The following is a 21,806-nucleotide window of genomic DNA, read 5'->3' on the forward strand; positions in this document are numbered from 1 at the left end:
TTACAAACGCATTTTATCGATTACACCAAACTACAATACGCAACATTCACATGACTTTTGAATGTGAATTAGACAATAGTGGCGAATATGGTACGACCCATGTGTTGTCAACTTTGATGTGTTGTTAACTTCGATATTTACGCCGATAGAGTGGATATCCATCATTTCCAGCTTGTGTTGCAGAAAAGCACATGGATAATGTTTCGCGCATTTATTGTCTGGCATACAAACCGAAGTGTGATTGTGGTGTCCGCAAGGTCCATGAACCATATTGGTTTTCATCACTTCATATAATACTGGATCTTTCTCTGCATCGTTAATTTCCGCAGAAATGAGTTCATCAATTTGATCTGGTGTGACAACTATCCACCATCCAAAGAAGAATATGTACGTGCGATAAGATAAACTCCATGAAACATCGTAACTGTTGTTTGAAAAGTCGTGCTGTGACATCGTGACGATCGCTTGCTTATTGACCGCGATCCATAATTCCGCACGTATGTCACCGCATCCTGGGAGTACTTCTTGCCTTGCCTTGCCTTTGGCTGCCATACTTTGATGGACCGATATTAGGGCGACCTCTTCTTGGCTTCGTAACAAATTTCAATCTGCAATTGACCTCTTTGTGTGAAACGCACGTAAAGTTTTTACTGAATAATTTTTCTTTTGAATAGCCGGAATAAAAAAGCAAGCGACCGAAATTGAACTATTCAAATAATTTACAAATCAAAATATTGAAAAACAAAACAAACAAAAATTGAAAAAAAAATGTTTATGGAAAAAAGATACTTTTTGGAATTATCCTAAAAAAAAAAGTATTCTCCTTGTTTGGGCGGAGACCTATCCGAATTGGTGGTAATCACCGAAATCGGTCCAGGCGTTCTCTAGTTATAAGCGTAGTAACTAACATCACTTTCTTTTATATATATAGATATTAAGCGATGTGATAAAAACTTGATCCACAGATGTTGCCTTTTACTTTGGCATCGTTTTGTTTAATACACGTTTACGCCAATTTAAGGTTTGAATATTGGATACTGCGATGGTAGCGCCATCTATCGGCCAAACATTCCAAATTTAAAAATTGATTAAAAATGAAAAAATAATTTAAAAAACATTTTCCAGTGGACCAAATTGTAAATATAAACCATTCCCGAATCTCCTTGAACGTACACACAAAATTTCATCAAAATCGGTCCATCCGTTTAGGAGCAATTCCAAGGCAAACACACGGTCAGAAGATTTATATATATAAAGATTTATATAAATATAAATTTGCGAACGCATATTCACCGTATAAATCGTCCAAATCAAAAAATATTAATATAATCATTGATATTTTTTCACCGTATATCAGTTAAACGTATCTGCGATATACTTGCGATTAGTTTGTATATTATTTTTTAGTACGTGTATCTTTTGAGATAAGAACGCAAAAAGAAAGAAAATAATAATAATCAGGGCCAAATATTTTAAGCTTGTGCTTATAATTGCTTATTTTGCATATTTAGAGTTACCAAGCTTATTTTTGAGTTTCCAAGCTTATTTTTGATGATCATGCTTATTTTGCATATTTGTTAAACTTTAAACACATTCGACGCGATTCAACACATTCATGTTTCTCTCGCAGAATCTTCGAATGTGTTTAAGCCTTTACTTTACTTGACGAAATGTGGCAACTCAACCACTATTTTTTCCGCGCTGACAGCTGTGAACTACATTTTTATCTTTTCTTGTTAGGAGCGTGTGAAACCAGTTTTGAGTGGTGTACTATTATTTCAAATGCCTAAAGAAAAGGAAACGAAAACAGAATTCTGCTCGCGTATGGCGAGTCAGTACAAAGGCATACTGCGAACAGATAAGTCTGTTTTGTTTTGCATTTATTGTAATTGCTCTATAACTGGTGGTAAGACTTTCAATGTGAAACAACATTTTGAAACACACAAACTGTGTGTAGAGAGGCGCTTAGAAAAAACCGGAAGTCAATTGCTACTGAAAGAAAGTGTTGAGATAAATATAGGGTGATTTTTTAAGAGCTTGATAACTTTTTTAAAAAAAAAAAACGCATAAAATTTGCAAAATCTCATCGGTTCTTTATTTGAAACGTTAGATTGGTTCATGACATTTACTTTTTGAAGATAATTTCATTTAAATGTTGACCGCGGCAGCGTCTTAGGTGGTCCATTCGGAAAGTCCAATTTTGGGCAACTTTTTCGAGCATTTCGGCCGGAATAGCCCGAATTTCTTCGGAAATGTTGTCTTCCAAAGCTGGAATAGTTGCTGGCTTATTTCTGTAGACTTTAGACTTGACGTAGCCCCACAAAAAATAGTCTAAAGGCGTTAAATCGCATGATCTTGGTGGCCAACTTACGGGTCCATTTCTTGAGATGAATTGTTGTCCGAAGTTTTCCCTCAAAATGGCCATAGAATCGCGAGCTGTGTGGCATGTAGCGCCATCTTGTTGAAACCACATGTCAACCAAGTTCAGTTCTTCCATTTTTGGCAACAAAAAGTTTGTTAGCATCGAACGATAGCGATCGCCATTCACCGTAACGTTGCGTCCAACAGCATCTTTGAAAAAATACGGTCCAATGATTCCACCAGCGTACAAACCACACCAAACAGTGCATTTTTCGGGATGCATGGGCAGTTCTTGAACGGCTTCTGGTTGCTCTTCACCCCAAATGCGGCAATTTTGCTTATTTACGTAGCCATTCAACCAGAAATGAGCCTCATCGCTGTAGACCATAAATCGGACGTAAAGCGCGATTTCGAACCGAACACTGATTTTGGTAATAAAATTCAATGATTTGCAAGCGTTGCTCGTTAGTAAGTCTATTCATGATGAAATGTCAAAGCATACTGAGCATCTTTCTCTTTGACACCATGTCTGAAATCCCACGTGATCTGTCAAATACTAATGCATGAAAATCCTAACCTCAAAAAAATCACCCGTTACAATACGTTCAGCATGGTCTTTTGCAAAATGTTTTTGAGCGCAAATATACCATTGGAAAAAGCACGTCATCCAGCTGTTATAGAGTTCCTTGAAATATATACTACCAAGACAGTGCCGAGTGTTACAAATTTGCGCCTAAAGTATGTTCCTGCGTTATACGAAAAAAGTATAGAAAAAATGCGGGCCGCAGTTGGTGACAAAAACATTTGGATATCCATTGACGAAACAACTGACGTTGAGCAAAGATTGATTGCAAATTTTGTTTTTGGAATTTTCGATGGCACCAAAGAAAGTGCGGAAAAGTCTTACCTTTTGAACGCTGGCGTTGTAGAAGCCGCTAATGCCAATACGATGGCAGCATTCCTGAATGATTCGTTGCATATTTTGTGGCCGGACGGTAGATATTTTTTTTATATATTCCTTTAATATGCTAATTTTACTTTTTTAAAGGTATTCAGTACAACAGAGTATTATTTGCGGTTGCGTATGCGGCGGCGTACATGTTAGCAACTATGAAGGCTATGAAGACGTTGTACCCAAAGATGTTGCATTGCACATGCTTCGCCCATGGCGTGCATAGAATAGCGGAGTTCGTACGACTCGAATTTACAGATGTCAATGCACTTATTTCGAATGTAAAATCAATCTACTGCAAGGTATCACCTCAATTTCAACAAATTAAGTAAATATTTACCAATAATATTTTTTGTTTTAAGGCACCGCACAGTGGGTAAAAGGCGGAAAAAATATGTAATTTTTAACTATCTAATTTTAACAAAATTTCATTCTAGTAGTGTTTCTAGACAATGAATACGGTTTAATTTATCACGTATTTGCGAATTGACATTTCACTGACATAACAACGTATTTTTAAAGTCAATTAAAAATAGAACTCTTGAAAATTGTGAAAAATATTGAGAAAAATATGAGAACAGACGTATGGGGTTTCGACGTTTTATGCAATAAGAAGTGACTTTAAAGTCTATCCTAATATATATTATAATATATTATAAAATAATTATTTTCATTTCATAGGCCAATTTCATGTCAATTTTGACAAAGTTTTAAAATAAAACCATTTTTTAAACACTTTTACATAAAAATTATAGTTTTGACTATTAGCTACATGTACCTACATAGTCTAGTTAGTCCTAATATTTTATGTACACATTAAGGGATTTGATAACGAAAAAATGAACTGCGGATACGTGCGGATAAGGATCAAATATAGCTATAACCTTGTCTGTTGCATTTTCATTTTTGTTTTCGTTGTTTTGTTTGTTTTTTTGATTGTTCGGTTTGTTGCTTTGTTGTTATTTTTTGGAGTTGTCTCTTGTTATACAACAACAACAAAATACTAGTTTAGATGCCTTTTATTATTTAAACTAATTACACAGTACAACAGCTAATCTGGGGGGTGAGAAATTCCAAGTCAGGGTGATGGTACTAGGTCAGTATAGTAAAACCCTCAAAGGGTTTGGCGTTCGTATGTGTCGTATGTGATACCGAGAAAAGTGCAAACGGGTGAAAAAAATTAACAAAACACGAAATTTTAAAATGGCAAAAGAAATAAAATATTGTGATATTGCAGAAATTTAAAATAATATTAAATACAATCAATAGTCAAGCAGCCAAAATTTGAAATTTATTGCATGAAAACTGCGAGGTTATATGTCAGCCTTTATGAATTTTACTATATGCCAATGACGGTACATAAAGTTTTAATGCATGGAAGTAAAATTGTTTCATCCTCTATTTTACCATTGGGCATGCTATCAGAGGAGGCTCAAGAAGCTCACAATAAAGATTACAAGAAATATAGGCTTAATCATTCTAGAAAATGCGACAGAATTTCTACAAATCAAGATGTAATGCACTTGCTTTTAGCTTCATCGGATCCTTTTATTAATGGTTTCAGAACAAATCCCAAAAATAAAACTTTAGAATTGGACGATGATGTTAAAAAATTACTTGTTGAATAAATAATTAATAATATATGATCATTTTTGAATATTTATTGGTTATGTTATATGGGAGGTGGGCGTAGTTATGGGCGGACTTGTTTCATTTTTAGAGTAATAATAATTTTTATTGATTCAAATCCGTTTGACAATTTTTAACAGTCTAGCTGTGATAACAGCGAAAATATTGCAACTTTTGTGATTGTATTATATGGGAGATGGGCGTAATTGTGGGCGGATTTGCTTTATTTTTTCTGGACAAGCTTATATTTACAAAATATTACACTGTAGAAAATTTTGTTACTGTAGGATGATTTTTGATTTTTGTGTTATATGGGAGGTGGCCGTGGTTGTGGGCGGATTTTAACAAATTTTTTTTTTCATCTAATTTGGCAATATGAGAGATGTGTGCCAAATTTCAAAGCCCTACCTCGATTCCTTCTACTTTTTGCCGCGGCTTGTATGAAGCGGCACTACTGTGCACCGTCTCGACGCCGTCAATTCAGGGCAGACTTTCCAGAGTTGAAACTACCCCCACAACCTTGTATAACTAGGTGGGGATTGATGCGGCTGAATATTATTGTGATCATTTATACGACGTAGATTCAGTAATTAATAAACTCAGCAATGACGACTCAGACGTTATTCGTCGAACTAAAGAAATATTAAAAAATAAGAACCTGAAAAATGAACTTATTTTTATCAAATCAAACTTTGCTTGGCTTTGCGCAGGGATTGAAAAGCTGCAAACAAAAGGCCTATCTTTGCAAGAAGGTATTGACGTCATGGAAGTTGTAAATCAACCATTAACACAAATCGAGGATAAACGCTTTTTGCAAAAATTGAATGCAGTTCTAAAAAGAAACGAAGGCTACACGTCTTTATGCAAAATTAAAAGAATTATTTTCAATAACTCGAAGGAAAATGATAACTTCATCGATTCTTTAACACCGTTAGAAGTTGCTAATTTTAAATACTGTCCATTGACTTCAGTGGACGTTGAAAGATCTTTTTCCGTTTACACCACATTGTTAAATGAAAAACGACGATCGCTTTTATTTGAAAATTTGTAGCAACATTGTGCATTGCAACTTTTCTCTTTTTAACAATAATGAAAATTAAAACAAATAAAACAAAATTTTTTGATTAATTGAATATTTTTGAAGTTATACTTCTTATACGACGCCGGAAAAGGTTGCGATAGATTCTGGTTGCGCAACCTTCCATATAAAAGTAACGCAAAGTTGCGCAACCTCGCTCCATCCATATGAATGTAACGCAACCTTGTCTGCGAAGATGTGCGAGCAGCAAGCGAAGCGGTGACAATCGGCGATCGTTTGTTCGTTGCTTTCGGCACAACTCGGCCGACACAACAACACAACACAATGTTGGCGTGCTTATGCTGTTGTTGTTTTTGTAGAACAATGTTTCAATTTTTGGTTGGTGACATATTCACATGTGTGCGCATATGTAGGTTGGTGTTATTGAAGTTACAGTTCTTTTTCTTTCGTTTGCCATTCTGCGAATTCTCAACTAATTGAAATACTCTGCGTTGGCCTTTTAGAATCACACAGAATCATTTCTGTGGTTTTTGAAATTGACCCACGAGGACGAGGTATATCGTTTTATCTGGGAGCGTGAGATTTAAGAAAATCGCTCGCTAACAAGGGATAAAACGACTTCTGAGTGGCGATTTTAATGAATAAATTCACAGAATCATTTCTGTGCTTTTGGAAATCTATACTAATAGAAAATAAATTTATCACAGCAATATATGTACATAAACATATACATAATATTGCTGTGATAAATTTAATTTCTATTAGTAAGCAAAAAATTAAAAATAAATTTATTAAGACTATACTTCTCAGGGCATCACAGCAATGTTATGTATATGTATATACATATTATGCATATGTATATACATATTATGTATATGTATATTGCTGTGATACATTTATTGCGAAAGCAAATGTTCTACAAAGTATGTATATTTCTATACTTAAACAAAATGATTAGAACCATCGTATGTTTCTTGCATTCATAACCAAATCATACTTAAGTCAGCGCAACCTAATTGTCAATGGTGGTGTTGGTGGTAAGCGCTTGGAAAGTCAAGATGCTACGAGTGCCACAGGTTCGAATCCCGACAGAATAAATTTTTAATTTTTTGCTTTCAACATCCGTATACGATGTTAAAAGGCATACATCTTCTATCCTATCTTGTGTATCTGCACATGCTCATATGAGTGTATGTATACGCATGTGCGCGCATTGACTTGCATGTTCATACATTCATATATACTTATACCCTGCCAACATTTTCTATCGCAAAAGTCACTTATAAGTGACTTCAAGAAGTTACAATTCAACGTCTGCGATACATTTTTTTCATCGTAGAAGTTACTTCCTTATTGAGAAGTTGTTCCCCGCGAACGTTACTTTCAGAAGTAACGTATTAGTGCCTTATGGAAGTTACGTATTAGTGACTTGTGGAAGTTAAAATTTCCGTTTTTAAATTTTTTATATTTATTTCAATTCAAAAATGTATTACAAAAAAATTAAATAATTAATTCATGTGAATATTAGAAATAAGATTTTTTTAAATTTTCAGTTCATTAATTTTTTTTTTTTTTGTACTCTGTCTCGGGCGTGAAGTATGTGCTGTTGACACACTTTATTTATATCCATATCGGTCGAGTTCGAATATTTGGAATGACAGGCATCTATAGGAAAACAGAATTAATTGATTTCTTTATAGTTATAGTTTTATGTGAAATATTACTTTTTATTAGTGCAAATGTTGTAAATCGTTGGATACTGGTTTTTCATTTGTTCTTTTTTTGTTGTTTTTTTTTCACTTTATTACTGCCGCTATATGTGCTCTCATTAATATTGCATATTAATTTAGATGCTTCTCTTTTATTTTTCAATTTAATAGCTTTTGCTGACAATTCGCTCATTTTAATTATATTTTCAATAATATTTCAAATTAAAACACCACGAAACAAATAATTTTACTTGTTCCAAAAACAATATCGCACTTTAGCACTGACCACAGACTGCAGAAGACACAAAACCAATGAACCAGATGTCAACAACTTCCTTTTCTATTCTGTTGTTTTCATCTAATTTCATTTTGCAGTCGCTGCGACTTCAACGTCCGTGATCGCGTTCATTGTTTATCTTTTGCATAACGGGACAACAATCTTTAATTTAACGTCTGGAAGTGACTTAAAAGTGACGCATTTGGCGTTTGACACGTGAACGCGACAACTATCTTTATTTTAACGTACGGAAGTGACTAAAGCGTGACGTATTTGGCGTTGGCGATAAAAGACACTTCCAAATGTTGGCAGGGTATGTACATATATTTGCATACATTGCTGAACAAATAAATCACAAGCATACAAACATACAAATGCGTACACATATGAATATGTCACCAACAAAAAATTGATCTTCACAAGTCAATCCGGCAGCCAAATTGGCGAAGAACAAAAGAAAGATGATTACGCTGCATATTCTCTTCCGCAACGAAGAGACGGAACTACTTTCTGAGTCAAAATTCATTCATTTAGACTTTACTTTATTCTTCATTTTATGTGCATAATAAATTTATAAAATGTGAATTTAAGTTTCCTAGTTTTCTTTCATACAAAATGATATGCATTTCTGAATATCACTAAGAAGTATAACTTCATCCGCGCGTAGGGACTCCACGCACCTTTTTAATTTTTTTATTGTGCATATTTGCGAGCATATTTCAGCCTTTTTTAGTGCATATCTAAACGTTTAAAACTGCATTTTTCGTGCATATTTTGGTTGGCCCTGGTAATCACACATCTCTGTTGCGCTTATTCAGCAGTGTCATATAAAAAAGTATATCTGTCCTGCTCTAATATCCCCAATCGACGGCTGATGCAGAGTTGCATTTTTTGATTCCTACTTTAAAAATTTATTAAAATTTCAAAAAAAAAACTTTTTAATTTTTAAATTATTAATTTTATTATTTTTAATAGATATTTACATTTATACAATATATTTAATTTAAAATAAAAGAGTGAAAAAATATTATAAAAGACAAATACATGAAAATAAAGTAAAGGTAATAAAACCTGAAAATAAATAATAATTACATTGAATTTGTAATATCTGAGAGAAAAGATTAATATTATCTGAAAAAATAAAATATGTATATTAAATACAAATAGAATTTACTCTGCAAGCAAAGATTAATTAAATAAAAATAGTGATAAAATATGAAAAGAAAGAATAATTAAATAAAAAAAAAAAATAATAATATCTGAAAGAAAAGATAAATATTATTTGATCATTTAAAATATAAAACAAACATTTGTTTTCACATATTATATTGGATTGTGCAGGCCGCCTTAAACGCATAAAATACATATCGTTACCTGAAATGCAAAATAACGTAACAACATTTTCGGAAATTTAAAGTGGCATGAATGAAACACGAAATAAAATGGAACATGAGTGAAACAAAATTTTAATATTGGTTAAAACTGGTTTATATCTGGCCGCAGAATCTGAAAATGTTGGACATATGTAATATTATGTATGTAATTTGAAGTAGTGAAGCGTAATCAATAAGACACTCAATTTCAAATTTTTTGATGATACGTTATTTTGCATTTCAGGTGACGATATGTTTTATGTATGTATTTATTTTTGCGTATTATATTGGACTACGCAGTCCAATTTCAAAGTACACACACTTTTTTCACTTAACAATTGATATTTGTCGCTTCTGATGATATAGCTGCTGCTGCTCCTTCCAATTCAGTTCTGATTTCCAATGCTATAAAAATAAATTAAGTAATTATTTTCAAAATGTAGTTAAAAAATCACATAAAATTCATTTACTTACCTTCTTGTTGTACGAGCCTCCTTTACGATGGTACGATCACGAACGACATGCGTCTTTCAATCGTTTTTTTTATTACCCTTTTTGGGATTTTCTATTGTCACTAGGGATGATCGATATTCAAAAAACACCGATGTTGACATCGATGTCATAATCGAAAGCTCAACATCGATGTTCGATATTTATCAAAAACCGAACATCGATGTTGGATCCATCGATGTTGGATCCATCGATAATTTTTACATTAATAATTGACAAAGAAATAAAACACAATCTATAAATTCGAAATTTATTAAGCCACAGCCAGTGTGCACAGCACATTTACGACTTATTTTAAACGTTTTTCTCGATGTTATACTTGTATTTTTAAATAATCGTAACGCATATTTCATTTTCAATGAATTTATTTATTCATATCTTTGAAAACATGAAGTACAAATTATAAATAAATGTTATTACAACTTTAAAAATAAAATATTAAATTTCACAGTTTAATGGGGAAGTAAGTATATGATTGTCAAATATCTTATAAAAATATAAAAAGCTGAAATTCAATTTAAAAATTTTAGATTAATTTGGCTTCGATATTTTCAAGTTTTTCAAAAAATTCCCAGAAGCGACTTTTTGGCGGCATGTTTAATTCTATTCATTTATAATTTATATGCATTTATAACCTTAAAAAGAATAATTTCCTTTAGCATGCGCAAAAAGCAAACAGATGAATTCAATATTTAGATAGAATTCAATTATTAAAAACTTACATATTGTTGTACTCCATGTAATATACATATATATATGCACAACACCAGTAGAATACGAACAAATCAGTAAATTTAAATAGGTACGCACAACACAATTTTTTATTAACAAACAAATAGAAGTGGGAGTGAGCGTAAATGTGCAAGATGAATCACGAAGAACGAACGAATGAAGGGAACGACCGGAATGACGCGTTCACATTGTGAACGCAGCCACAAATCAGTTTGTGAAGTTCACAACTAAAAAATTTAATTTGTGGCTGCGTTCATAGAAGACATAATTTGTTTCCTAAGTTGCATTGGTTTGGTGGACGTCCGTGTCGTGCGTGAGGCCGTAAGTTGACATCGATGATTGATTCCGTTAACATCGATGTTGCGATATTTTTCGTATGGCAACATCGATATTAAAACATCGATGTTTTTGCTTTCAACATCGATGATCATCGAACATCGATGTTCATCGAGCATCCCTAATTGTCACTATTGACAATTATGTTTCCTCTTTCGCATTCATTCAAATAAATCAAGAAATGAAAAAAACTTTTTTCATCGCATTTAGGTAAACAAAAAATAACCCGAAAGTGTGCGTTGGTGTTAGTGTATAGAGAAAAAATGTCTAGTTGTATTGGAATATTTGTCACAAGCGGTTGGTTCGCGATATACATACATACATATACATATGTACATACATAAATATCCACTGTTATGTTGTTATTGTTTTTTTTGTCTTCTGTTAAAGCGATCCTGCTTGTTGCTTTGTTAGCCTAAGGGGTAGCACCAAAACTTGCAAGTAAGAATGATTGACTTTGAAAATTTGGTTTGGGTTTTTTTTGTAGTGTGTTTGGAGACACGAAGTAAGCTTGAAGGCAGGTAGTACAGCAACAGTATTTTTTCAAAAAATTTTTCTTAAGATAGTTGACTTATATGTGTGCTATTAGGGTGATTCAAATAGATATATATATATATATTTTTTTCGTTTGGTACTCGGAAAAGTAGGTTCCTAGATACCTCTAAGAAAGCCTATCCAAGCATGAGTTCTTAATTGTAACGGGAAGGTCCTCCTTCTTACAGTTTTCTATTTTTCCTTATTATGAAATAGAAAAATGTATATCTCGCTTCCAACTACTTGAAAAAATATCTTGCTCCTTAGATTTTGTAGGAAATTGAATTCTCTACAAAAAAATTCTCCTTTGATTTATTCGTAAACCCAACCGTTTAAAAGATATTAACAGTTAAAGTTTGATTATTTTGGGAAAATTTTTTATTTCTTATGAATTTTATAACTCAATGAAAAAAATCATTATGAATGATGAAACTCATAGGTTTTTGGAGAGGCTTTCTTAGAGGTGTCTAGGAACCTACTTGTCAGAGTAAAATGAAAAAAAAAGGTTTTTTTTGAATCACCCTATTGTAGTATTTTTTTATGTACATACATATGTATATTAATTACGGAATATAAAATTTGGCGCGCAAAGTTTGATGGCCCATACATTTTTTGTATGTATGTATTTTTGTATCTTTTATACAATTGAGTACATTTACTTATATGTGTACATTTGTATTTATTATAGGCAATCCTGCTTGTTGTTTTATCAGCCCAAGGGGTATCACCAAAACTTGCAAGTAAGAATACTTGACTTTGAAATTTTTTTTTGATTTTGGAAAATTATAGAGTGCTTGGAAACACAAAATAAGCAGTACACAGGTACCGTTATTTTTTATTTTATTTCGGTACCTATCTACATACATATGTATATACCGAACTGTCTAACTGCTTTTTCGTACAGAACAGTTGAGTTTTTTACACTTAGCTGTATTCCGAATTACAGCTCAAACTGTATTTGAAACCAAGGATTTACGGGTAGCAAAACTTATGTCTTCTCTCTATGGTTACTTCTCGTTTTTCTCTTTCTGTTTTGTTTTCTTTGATATTTTCCATGTTGAGTTTGTATTCTCTTCCCACGTTGTTTGTAATCCTTGTCTGCTCTGCCGTATGTTTTGGGGTTTTGTTTTTGTTGCTTTCGCGTCCGTTTCGTGGTCATTTAAATACTCGTACGTATGTACGTATTTTCCTTGTTCTTGTACTACTGCACTGCACTTTAGCTATGTGCTATTGTGTATTCTTTTATATATTTTTGTTTTCTTTTCACAGCCCTTTTTTGATTTTTAGTATTGTTTCTACAAGAGTCACTAAGAGAGGCTCGAAGGACCATTTGTTCGCTACAATTAGTTTCACTGGGTATGTGAGCGTATACTTACGTTAAATTATGTATCCCTTTTTTATTTAATTTAAAAGATTTTTCTTTTTGGGAAATGTAATTTTATGTTTATATTTTTTTCTTTTGCAAATTTCAATAACTTCAATAATTCACACACATTGTTATAATTTTCTAAATTGTCCACTGCTGATTCTACTGTGCCCACTCACACGCGATCGGACGGGATTCCAGCTTTGCACCAAAAATTTTAAATGTAAATGGACGATTAGCGGTCGAAAATCTGTCGAAACGTTTCTAATACCGGCGTAAATCGAATTGGGGGGCCACCCCGATCTAACCAATCCTTTTTGATCGGTTGGGCGTTGAAAACCATTATGGTGTGTAGTGGTTGGTTCGTTGCGTGGTGTGATGCTGTAAGTTGTGCGATGAATGTTGTGTTGTGTGCTGAATGTTGTGTGGTGTGATAAGTCTTGTGTTGAGGGCGAGATACCATGAAGTCGCATAACCAACAACTTTTATTAATATAACAGAAGGGTTAATAATAGAATAATTGAAGTTCAAAATAATTCAACTTTGTAAATATATGTTGTTATTGGATTTTATCATGTGCATATCATCTGAATGATTGTATCTATTTTTGTATTCTATAGTGTAATCAAATTTTATTGCTGCGTATCTTGTGAACTATCATCATCTTCCTTATTCACTGAAGATTAAAGCCACGATTTTAATCGAAATCGAATAATTTTCAGAAAAATTTGAGTTGAATGACTACTATCTATAAAAAGTTTCACTTATATTGAAATGTGGGTTTTACAGTGCAGAACAAAATATAAAAACAAAAACTAACAACGTTATAAGCTATTCTTTACCGGAGAGTTATCAAAATATCTTCTTCTTCTTCTTTACTGGCGTAGACACCGCTTACGCGATTATAGCCGAGTCAACAACAGCGCGCCAGTCGTTTCTTCTCTTCGCTACGTTGCGCCAATTGGATATTCCAAGCGAGGCCAGGTCCTTCTCCACTTGGTCCTTCCAACGGAGTGGAGGTCTTCCTCTTCCTCTGCTTCCCGCGGCGGGTACTGCGTCGAATACTTTCAGAGCTGGAGTATTTTCATCCATCCGGACAACATGACCTAGTCAGCGTAGCCGCTGTCTTTTAATTCGCTGAACTATGTCAATGTCGCCGTATATCTCGTACAGCTCATCGTTCCATCGAATGCGATATTCGCCGTGGCCAACGTGCAAAGGACCATAAATCTTTCGCAGAACTTTTCTCTCGAAAACTCGCAACGTCGACTCATCGGTTGTTGTCATCGTCCAAGCCTCTGCACCATATAGCAGGAGGGGAATTATGAGCGACTTATAGAGTTTGGCTTTTGTTCGTCGAGAGAGGACTTTACTTTTCAATTGCCTACTCAGTCCGTAGTAGCACTTGTTGGCAAGAGTAATCCTGCGTTGGATTTCCAGGCTGACATTGTTGGTGGTGTTAATGCTGGTTCCTAAATAGACGAAAGTTATGACTGTCAACAGTGACGTGAGAGCCAAGTCGCGAGTGCGACGACTGTTTGTTTGATGACAGGAGATATTTCGTCTTGCCCTCGTCCACTGCCAGACCCATTTGCGTTGCTTCCTTGTTCAGTCTGGAAAAAGCAGAACTAACGGCGCGGGTGTTGAGGCCGATGATATCAACATCATCGGTATACGCCAGCAGCTGTACACTCTTATAAAAGTTTGAACCTGCTCGATTAAGTTCTGCAGCTCGAATAATTTTCTCCAGCAACAGATTGAAGAAGTCGCACGATAGGGAGTCGCCTTGTCTGAAACCTCGTTTGGTATCGAACGGCTCGGATAGGTCCTTCCCGATCCTGACGAAGCTTTTGGTACTGCTCAACGTCAGTTTACACAGCCGTATTAGTTTTGCGGGGATACCAAATTAAGACATCGCGGCATAAAGGCAGCTCCTTTTCGTGCTGTCGAAAGCAGCTTTGAAATCGACGAAGAGGTGGTGTGTGTTGATTCTCCTTTCACGGGTCTTTTCCAAGATTTGGCGCATGGTGAATATCTGGTTGGTTGTTGATTTGCCAGGTCTAAAGCCGCATTGATAAGGTCCAATCAGTTTTGTAGTCTTTCACACAATACGCTCGACAGAACCTTATATGCGATGTTGAGGAGGCTAATCCCACGGTAGTTGGCGCAGATTGTGGGGTCTCCTTTTTTATGGATTGGGCATAGCACACTTAAATTCCAATCGTTCCAGTTCGGCCGGCAATCCATCGGCCCCTGCCGCTTTGTTGTTTTTCAGGCGGGCAATTGCTATTCGAACTTCTTCATGGTCGGGAAATGGAACGTCTGCTCCATCGTCATCGATTTGGGTATCGGGTTCGCCTTCTCCTGGTGTTGTGCGTTCACTGCCATTCAGCAGACTGGAGAAGTGTTCCCTCCATAATTTAAGTATGCTCTGGGCATCGGGGGCTAGATCACCGTGGGGGGTTCTACAAGAGTATGCTTCGGTCTTGAAACCTTCTGTAAGCCGCCGCATCTTTTCGTAGAATTTTCGAGCATTACCCCTGTCGGCCAGCTTATCAAGCTCTTCGTACTCACGCATTTCGGCCTCTTTCTTTTTCTGTATACAAATGCGTCTCGCTTCCCTCTTCAACTCTCGATATCTGTCCCATCCCGCATGTGTTGTAGTCGATCGTAACGTTGCGAGGTAGGCAGCCTGTTTTCTCTCCGCTGCGACACGGCACTCCTTGTCGTACCAGCTGTTCTTTTGCACTTTCCGAAAACCAATGGTTTCGGTTGCAGCTGTACGTAAGGAGTTTGAAATGCCGTCCCACAGTTCCCTTATACCGAGTTGTTGACGAGTGCTCTCAGAGAGCAGGAGTGGAAGTCGAGTGAAAAATCTTTCGGCTGTCTGTTGTGATTGCAGCTTCTCGACGTCGAACCTTCCTTGTGTTTGTTGGCGTGCGTTTTTCGCTGCACAGAGGCGGGTGCGAATTTAGGTTGCAATAGTGGTCCGAGTCGATGTTAGGACCTCGGAGCGCACGCACATCTAAAACACTGGAGACGTGTCTTCCTTCCGTCTATCACAACATGATCGATCTGGTTGGTGGTTTTTCGATCCGGAGACAGCCAGGTCGCTTGATGAATCTTCTTATGCTGGAATCTAGTACTACAGATAACCATATTTCGGGCCCCGGCGAAGTCGATCAGCCTCAACCCATTTGGGGATGTTTCCTCGTGGAGGCTGAATTTACCGACCGTAGTGCCAAAGATACCTTCTTTGCCCACCCTGGCGTTGAAGTCGCCAAGCACGATTTTGACATCGTGGCGGGGGCATCTCTCATAAGTGCGCTCCAAGCACTTATAAAAGGCATCTTTGGTCACATCGTCCTTCTCTTCCGTCGGGGCGTGGGCGCAAATCAGCGATATGTTGAAGAATCTCGCTTTGATGCGGGTTGTGGCTAGACGTTCATTCTCCGGAGTGAATGATAGTACTCGGCGACGGAGTCTCTCTCCCACCACGAATCCAAAACCAAACTTGCGCTCCTTTATATGGCCACTGTAGTAAATGTCACAAGGACCTTCTCGTCTCTGTACTTGTTCCGTCCATCGCATTTCTTGGACGGCGGTGATGTCAGCCTTTAACTTTACGAGCACATCTACCAGCTGGGCAGCGGCACCTTCCCAATTAAGGGACCGGACATTCCAGGTGCATGCCCTCAAATCATAGTCCTTATTTCGTTTGCCATGGTCGTCATCAAAAGGGAGGTCTCTCATCCGAGGCTGTTGGTGTTTTTTAAGTGGCGAATCCTATGCAGGGGATGTTTCGCCTTCTCACTTTAGCTCGCCTTCAAACGGATGTTCTTAGGCTACCTAGAGGATACTTGGTCAAAGACCGGAAGTCGTGAGCTGCTTGAGTCATATGTAAAAGAATCGTTTCTGGCCACTCTCAAGTGAATGGCGATCAGAGAACTTTCCTCGCTTGCGTGAACTTCTACACATGACTCCATCCTTCTTAAAAATATCTACATATGTATATAAAATTGCTACACAATGTACACTTTTTTCTGAAAATTATTATTTTTTCAATTATTACTCTTCCCATATCGCGCCATGCTCATCTTTTCAACATTTTAATTTATGGTAAATTGTTAAAATCAAATAAGAATTTATTTTACAAATATTAAGAATAATTAACTAATTTTATTAGATATATACACACTATATAACTTTTTATTTATATCTGCAGGAGGTATTTAAGATATTTTGTTTTGATTTCAGGAGAATTCATGTATCTTGTGTTCCAATCGTGCTCGTTAATATGAATCACTTTGTAGCCCATCATCTCTAAATGTTTTGTTTTAAGGTGTTCAGGTCCACGCAATGCTGTCAGATCGTTTTCACAAAAAGAATCTAACCGCAGCAACAGTATTGCAAATCTAATTTAAATATAATTTCACTAATTACACGATTCAGTGCATAAGCAATAAAATAAAAAAAAAACATACTTTGTTATGCGATCTAATATTGTTGTTTCTGCTGGAGCTGGAATAGGCTCACGATTTTTATCAAAGTGTATTACAAAATCAATCTGCAAGACAAAACGAAAAAAATACATGTTCGAATTCAAAAAAATTGTGCGGTTGGAATTAAATAAAAAATGTCTTTCAATCATATGCGTCTACATTTGTGATGATCTGCTTGTGTAGTGAATACTTGCCTAAACACTTAAGATATACTATGCATATGTATAGCATGTTTGTAGTTTTATTAGGGTTTATTATAATACATACGTACATTGATATGCAATATCAATGTTAGCCTTTGTTAATCGTATGTCGTAATCTGCACTGCCACATATTCGATATAATCTTAATTTTAATTCTGCTTCCTTCTCTCACTTTTATCAATGGATTACTTATTACTTATCATAATAAATAATTGATTCTCCATTTTAAATAATAACTTCAAAAATACGATTTTATTTCGAGATCACTAAATTTTGCTGTTTCGTATGATCAAAATCTTCCCAAATCTTGAATGCCAAACTTGAATATAGAGCCTCATATAGAGGTCTTATAAAGTTGTCTTGGTCTGCAACACTTGCTTGTTTTTGTAAAACAGCAAGTTTCCACAAATTTTTGGTGATATGATAAAGACGCCATTTTAGGGATAGATAACGTTAGCATTCGCGTTTAAAAAATATTTCTAAAAATGCAATATCGCATTTAAAAAGTGGCCAGTCTTGATTTAAATTCGATGGAGAACCTTTGGGGGTACATACATATAATTAAAAATTTGGAGACAAAAAGCCCAAAAATAACTTTATTGGGCTCTATAAGGGCTAAAGTTGGGCATTCAAGAAGCTTGCGAAGATTTTGATCCTGCGAAATAGCAAAATTGAGCAACCTCGATGTGAAATCTTAATTTGCTCTGTAATGGGTTCGAATTCTTATAGGATACTCCATACGAATTGTACTTGTATAAGTACACAGTTAGCACACAGCTAGCTGAAAAATAATAATTTAAACTATAGAACTGTGTGAATATGATGATATACAATCAAAAAAGGTATTAACTTGATATCCATAAGGTGTAATGTGATTACAGCTGAAGAAATTATCGTCGCTTAAAACTGCATTCAGGAGATTTTTGACATCGTCGCCAAATTTGCTTCGAGTTTTATGTTCTAAAAAAAAATATATATATTAGTCATTTCACAAATAAAATTAAATAAAATGTAAATATATTGTATATAGGGTTTTTTCCGAGGAGATTGAGAATAACGTGTTTCGTATCGTCATTTTATTGTAAAAGCAATGGTATGTGCCATTTCCTCACTAAAAAACTATTCTATATGGCACTTTAGGGTGACGTTACATATTACTTTGAATATATGTAATACTTAAGTATGCAATTAAACTATAACTAAATCTATATATATATATAAATAAGTCCGTATATGTACGTCGCCGAACTAATCATAAACACGTCGTACGATTTCAACCAAACTTACACACTACGTAGGCAGTGGTCCATATATGGTTTATATGAATTTAGGTTGAAATCCGATAACGCATGTGTGTGCGGTGCGTGTGTGAAATGAGTGTGTTTTTGCCGCAGGCTTTTTTTGTACCGCATTGAATGCATTTTGGTCGTTTGAGTATTGGAGACCATTGCATAGAGTGATGCAAATAGCATCATTGGTGATTGATCTTATCATAATCGATTTTTGAAAATATTAATTTCTTCGCATTTTTTGGTGAGCATTTTGATAAAAATAAATAAATTTTCGTTATAATCATCGTTTTAATTTGAATATTTTGTTAAACAAAATTAAAAAAAAAACAATGATTACTGAGATAAAAATCGATTGTTTTGCTAAACAAGTGTTCTGATTGTTACAAGTGACATAATAACAAATTTGATATTTTGTGAAAAAAATAAAAAAATTGAGTGAATTTTTTTTGTTTAATGTCCGATCAGTGAGCTTAAAATTGCTTGGATTTTTTGGCCAATTTTTAATTGAATTTTGTCACATTTTCAGCAGATTTTCGTGTCTTTTCGTCACTTTTTGGTGCTTTTCGAGTGCAGACGATCTCGAACGTTTCATTTTCGCTTCCGAACGGTAAGACAAAAATTATTTCGATTTTTTGGCCAATTTTTAATTGAATTTTGACACATTTTCAGCTTTTCGAGTCCAGAATTTGCTGGATTTCATCAATTTATTACTGAAGTTCTTTATTATCTTTAGTTTAGTTTCTTCTAAAAATGCCACGAAGAGCAAGAGATGACGTTGGACGTCGGTCGCGTAGAACGCAAAATAGATGAAACGAAAGGGAAAATCAATCGCAAGAACAGCGAGAACTAGAGATTGCAAATACAATGGAACGTGTTGCAAGATCGGGTTCAGATCGTAGGCCAACAAGTATTAATCAAAATGTTCAAAGTCTAGAGTGGCTCCGCTGAAGACCAACTCTCTTCCGCGTCTTGAGCTCTCGGCAGCACATCTTCTTTCGAAATTATGGTCCAGAGTAGCGCCTATGTTAAGTCGACATTTCGAAAATATTACATTTTGGACAGACTCTGAAATCGTTTTACATTGGATTAAAACACATCTATCCTCACTAGAAACCTTCGTTGCAAACAGAGTGTCCGAAATCCAAGAGTTGACTGACAAAGTACTTTGGCGACATGTGGCAACGAAACAAAATCCTGCGGATCAAGTGTCTCGGGGTTGTAACGTGGACGAATTGAATAACTCAATATGGTTTGGCAGTCCACAGTTCCTCCTAGAAGACCCTGCATTATGGCCAATTAATAACCACTTCCAGCTCTCACCACAAGACGAAGCATTAGAAAAGAAGAAAAATACATTTACATTAATTTCGACTGCTGAGAAAAATTCAATATTGGACCTTATTGAAAAATTCTCTTCTCATAAAAAATTGCTTCGTGTGGTCGCATACATATTACGATGGATCAGACGACCACCAAAATCCTCCATGGGACAAGATCTGACTTCAGAAGAGCTAAACTTGAGTTTTCTAAAAATTGCACAAGTGGTCCAACATTCAGAATTTTCGGATGTTATTCAAAAATTGCATAAAGGTACCACCCTACCCACAAACTTGCAAAAACTCAACCCGTTTTTGCATGAGTACTTGGATATGTTGCTGTCATTCAAATTAATCCGAGTAGGAGGTCGCCTATTAAATGCACCTCCCCCATACGATACCGAATTTCCGCTTTTATTAAATAAAAGTTCGCACTTCGTTATAACATATTTACGGTTCCTGCACATTCGAAATCACCACGCTGGGGCTAAAGCGTTGGTTGCGCTTCTTCGAGAACGCATATGGCTAATTAATGCCCGAGAAGCTTGCAGTAGAACCGTAAGGAACTGTATACATTGTTTTCATTACAAGCCGAAGTTGCAAAACCAAATAAAGGGAAATTTGCCAGTCGAAAGACTTCGAGCACTACGGCCCTTTCTTATATGTGGCGTAAATTTTTGTGGTCCGATATACACAAAAATACGCGGTCGACCACCCGTAAAAACATATATTGCAGTTTTCATTTGCTTTACTTCCAAAGCAGTTCATTTAGAATTAGTTTCAGACCTGTCAACTAATTCATTAATTTTCGCACTAAAAAGGTTCATTGGTCGCCGAGGAATGCCCCAGAAGATGTTCAGCGACAACGCACGCAACTTCGTCGGCGCCGATCGCAAGCTGCGCGAGCTGAAAGAGGCGTTTCTGGCCCAGGCAACGGAACTGAAGTGATTCGCCGCAGACGAAGGGTTCAGCTTCATCTTTATACCACCGCGGGCGCCGCACTTCGGCGGATTATGGGAGGCCGCGGTGAAGTCCGCCAAACATCTTATCGTTCGCGCAATCGACAACGTGCTCCTCACGGCAGAGGAGCTATCAACACTGCTGGCCGAAGTGGAAGCAATTATCAATTCTCGGCCCCTAACACCTCTGAACCAGGACCCCAACGACGGCGAGACGTTAACTCCGGCGCATCTCTTAATAGGGTGCTCCCTGCGATCACTCCCACCAGCACAGGTAGCAATGGACCCAATTCATTGCTGCGAGAGATGGCAACTTGTTTGCTGTCTCAAGCAACAGTTTTGGTGACAGTGGTCCAAAACACAGTGGTCCATAACACATCCCTCCCCTCTCCATTGATATATGTATGTATCATCGCTCAAGCTTGTTTAGTTCGCCTGCTGCGTCAAGTTGAGTAGACGTGTGTTTGTAGTGCTCGTCACGAAAATGGAAAAACGAAATCAAGAGCAACGCATCGCGATAAAATTTTGCGCCAGATTGGGCGAAACAGCTTCGGAAACGTACGCTAAAATTGTAAGAGTGTATGGTGATAGTGCTTTTAGTCGTACCCAGGTGTTTCGATGGCACAAAAAGTTTAAGGAGGGGCGTGAAAGCGTGGAAGACGAGGCGCGGAGTGGGAGAGCGTGTTCGGGGAAAAACCACCGGGGAACACTGTGAA

The 21,806-nt window shown here is 36.1% G+C and overlaps 1 protein-coding gene, 2 long non-coding RNA genes and 1 pseudogene across 3 annotated transcripts; 2 read left to right on the forward strand and 2 right to left on the reverse strand.

The window, feature by feature from the left end:
• The first annotated feature begins 2,006 nt into the window (after positions 1-2,006).
• On the forward strand, positions 2,007-4,015 carry LOC125775525 (uncharacterized). The gene is made up of 3 exons (XM_049446182.1): positions 2,007-3,356; positions 3,410-3,615; positions 3,676-4,015. The coding sequence occupies exons 1-3, from the start codon at positions 2,921-2,923 to the stop codon at positions 3,691-3,693; spliced, it is 660 nt and encodes a 219-aa protein (XP_049302139.1). The 5' UTR covers positions 2,007-2,920; the 3' UTR covers positions 3,694-4,015.
• Positions 4,016-6,481: 2,466 nt separating this feature from the next.
• Positions 6,482-6,611, forward strand: LOC125775937 (small nucleolar RNA U3; annotated as a pseudogene).
• A 2,388-nt stretch (positions 6,612-8,999) lies between these two features.
• Positions 9,000-11,485, reverse strand: LOC125775672 (uncharacterized). Its single transcript, XR_007421273.1, has 3 exons — positions 10,573-11,485; positions 9,815-10,485; positions 9,000-9,745 (listed from the first exon to the last, which is right to left on the reverse strand). It is a non-coding gene; the product is annotated as an uncharacterized LOC125775672 (long non-coding RNA).
• A 5,437-nt stretch (positions 11,486-16,922) lies between these two features.
• On the reverse strand, positions 16,923-18,618 carry LOC125775658 (uncharacterized). The gene is made up of 3 exons (XR_007421250.1): positions 18,374-18,618; positions 17,303-17,385; positions 16,923-17,233 (listed from the first exon to the last, which is right to left on the reverse strand). It is a non-coding gene; the product is annotated as an uncharacterized LOC125775658 (long non-coding RNA).
• Between the last annotated feature and the right edge of the window lie 3,188 nt (positions 18,619-21,806).

Source organism: Bactrocera dorsalis, chromosome 1, assembly GCF_023373825.1.
Source record: "Bactrocera dorsalis isolate Fly_Bdor chromosome 1, ASM2337382v1, whole genome shotgun sequence".
Lineage (NCBI taxonomy): Eukaryota > Metazoa > Arthropoda > Insecta > Diptera > Tephritidae > Bactrocera > Bactrocera dorsalis.

Excerpts from the sequence above, each read along its gene's own strand:
- LOC125775525 (XM_049446182.1), top strand. The coding sequence starts at position 2,921 with ATGCATGAAAATCCTAACCTCAAAAAAATCACCCGTTACAATACGTTC. Across the intron at positions 3,357-3,409 it reads GCATATTTTGTGGCCGGACG|GTATTCAGTACAACAGAGTA; the intron begins GTAGATATTTTT and ends ACTTTTTTAAAG.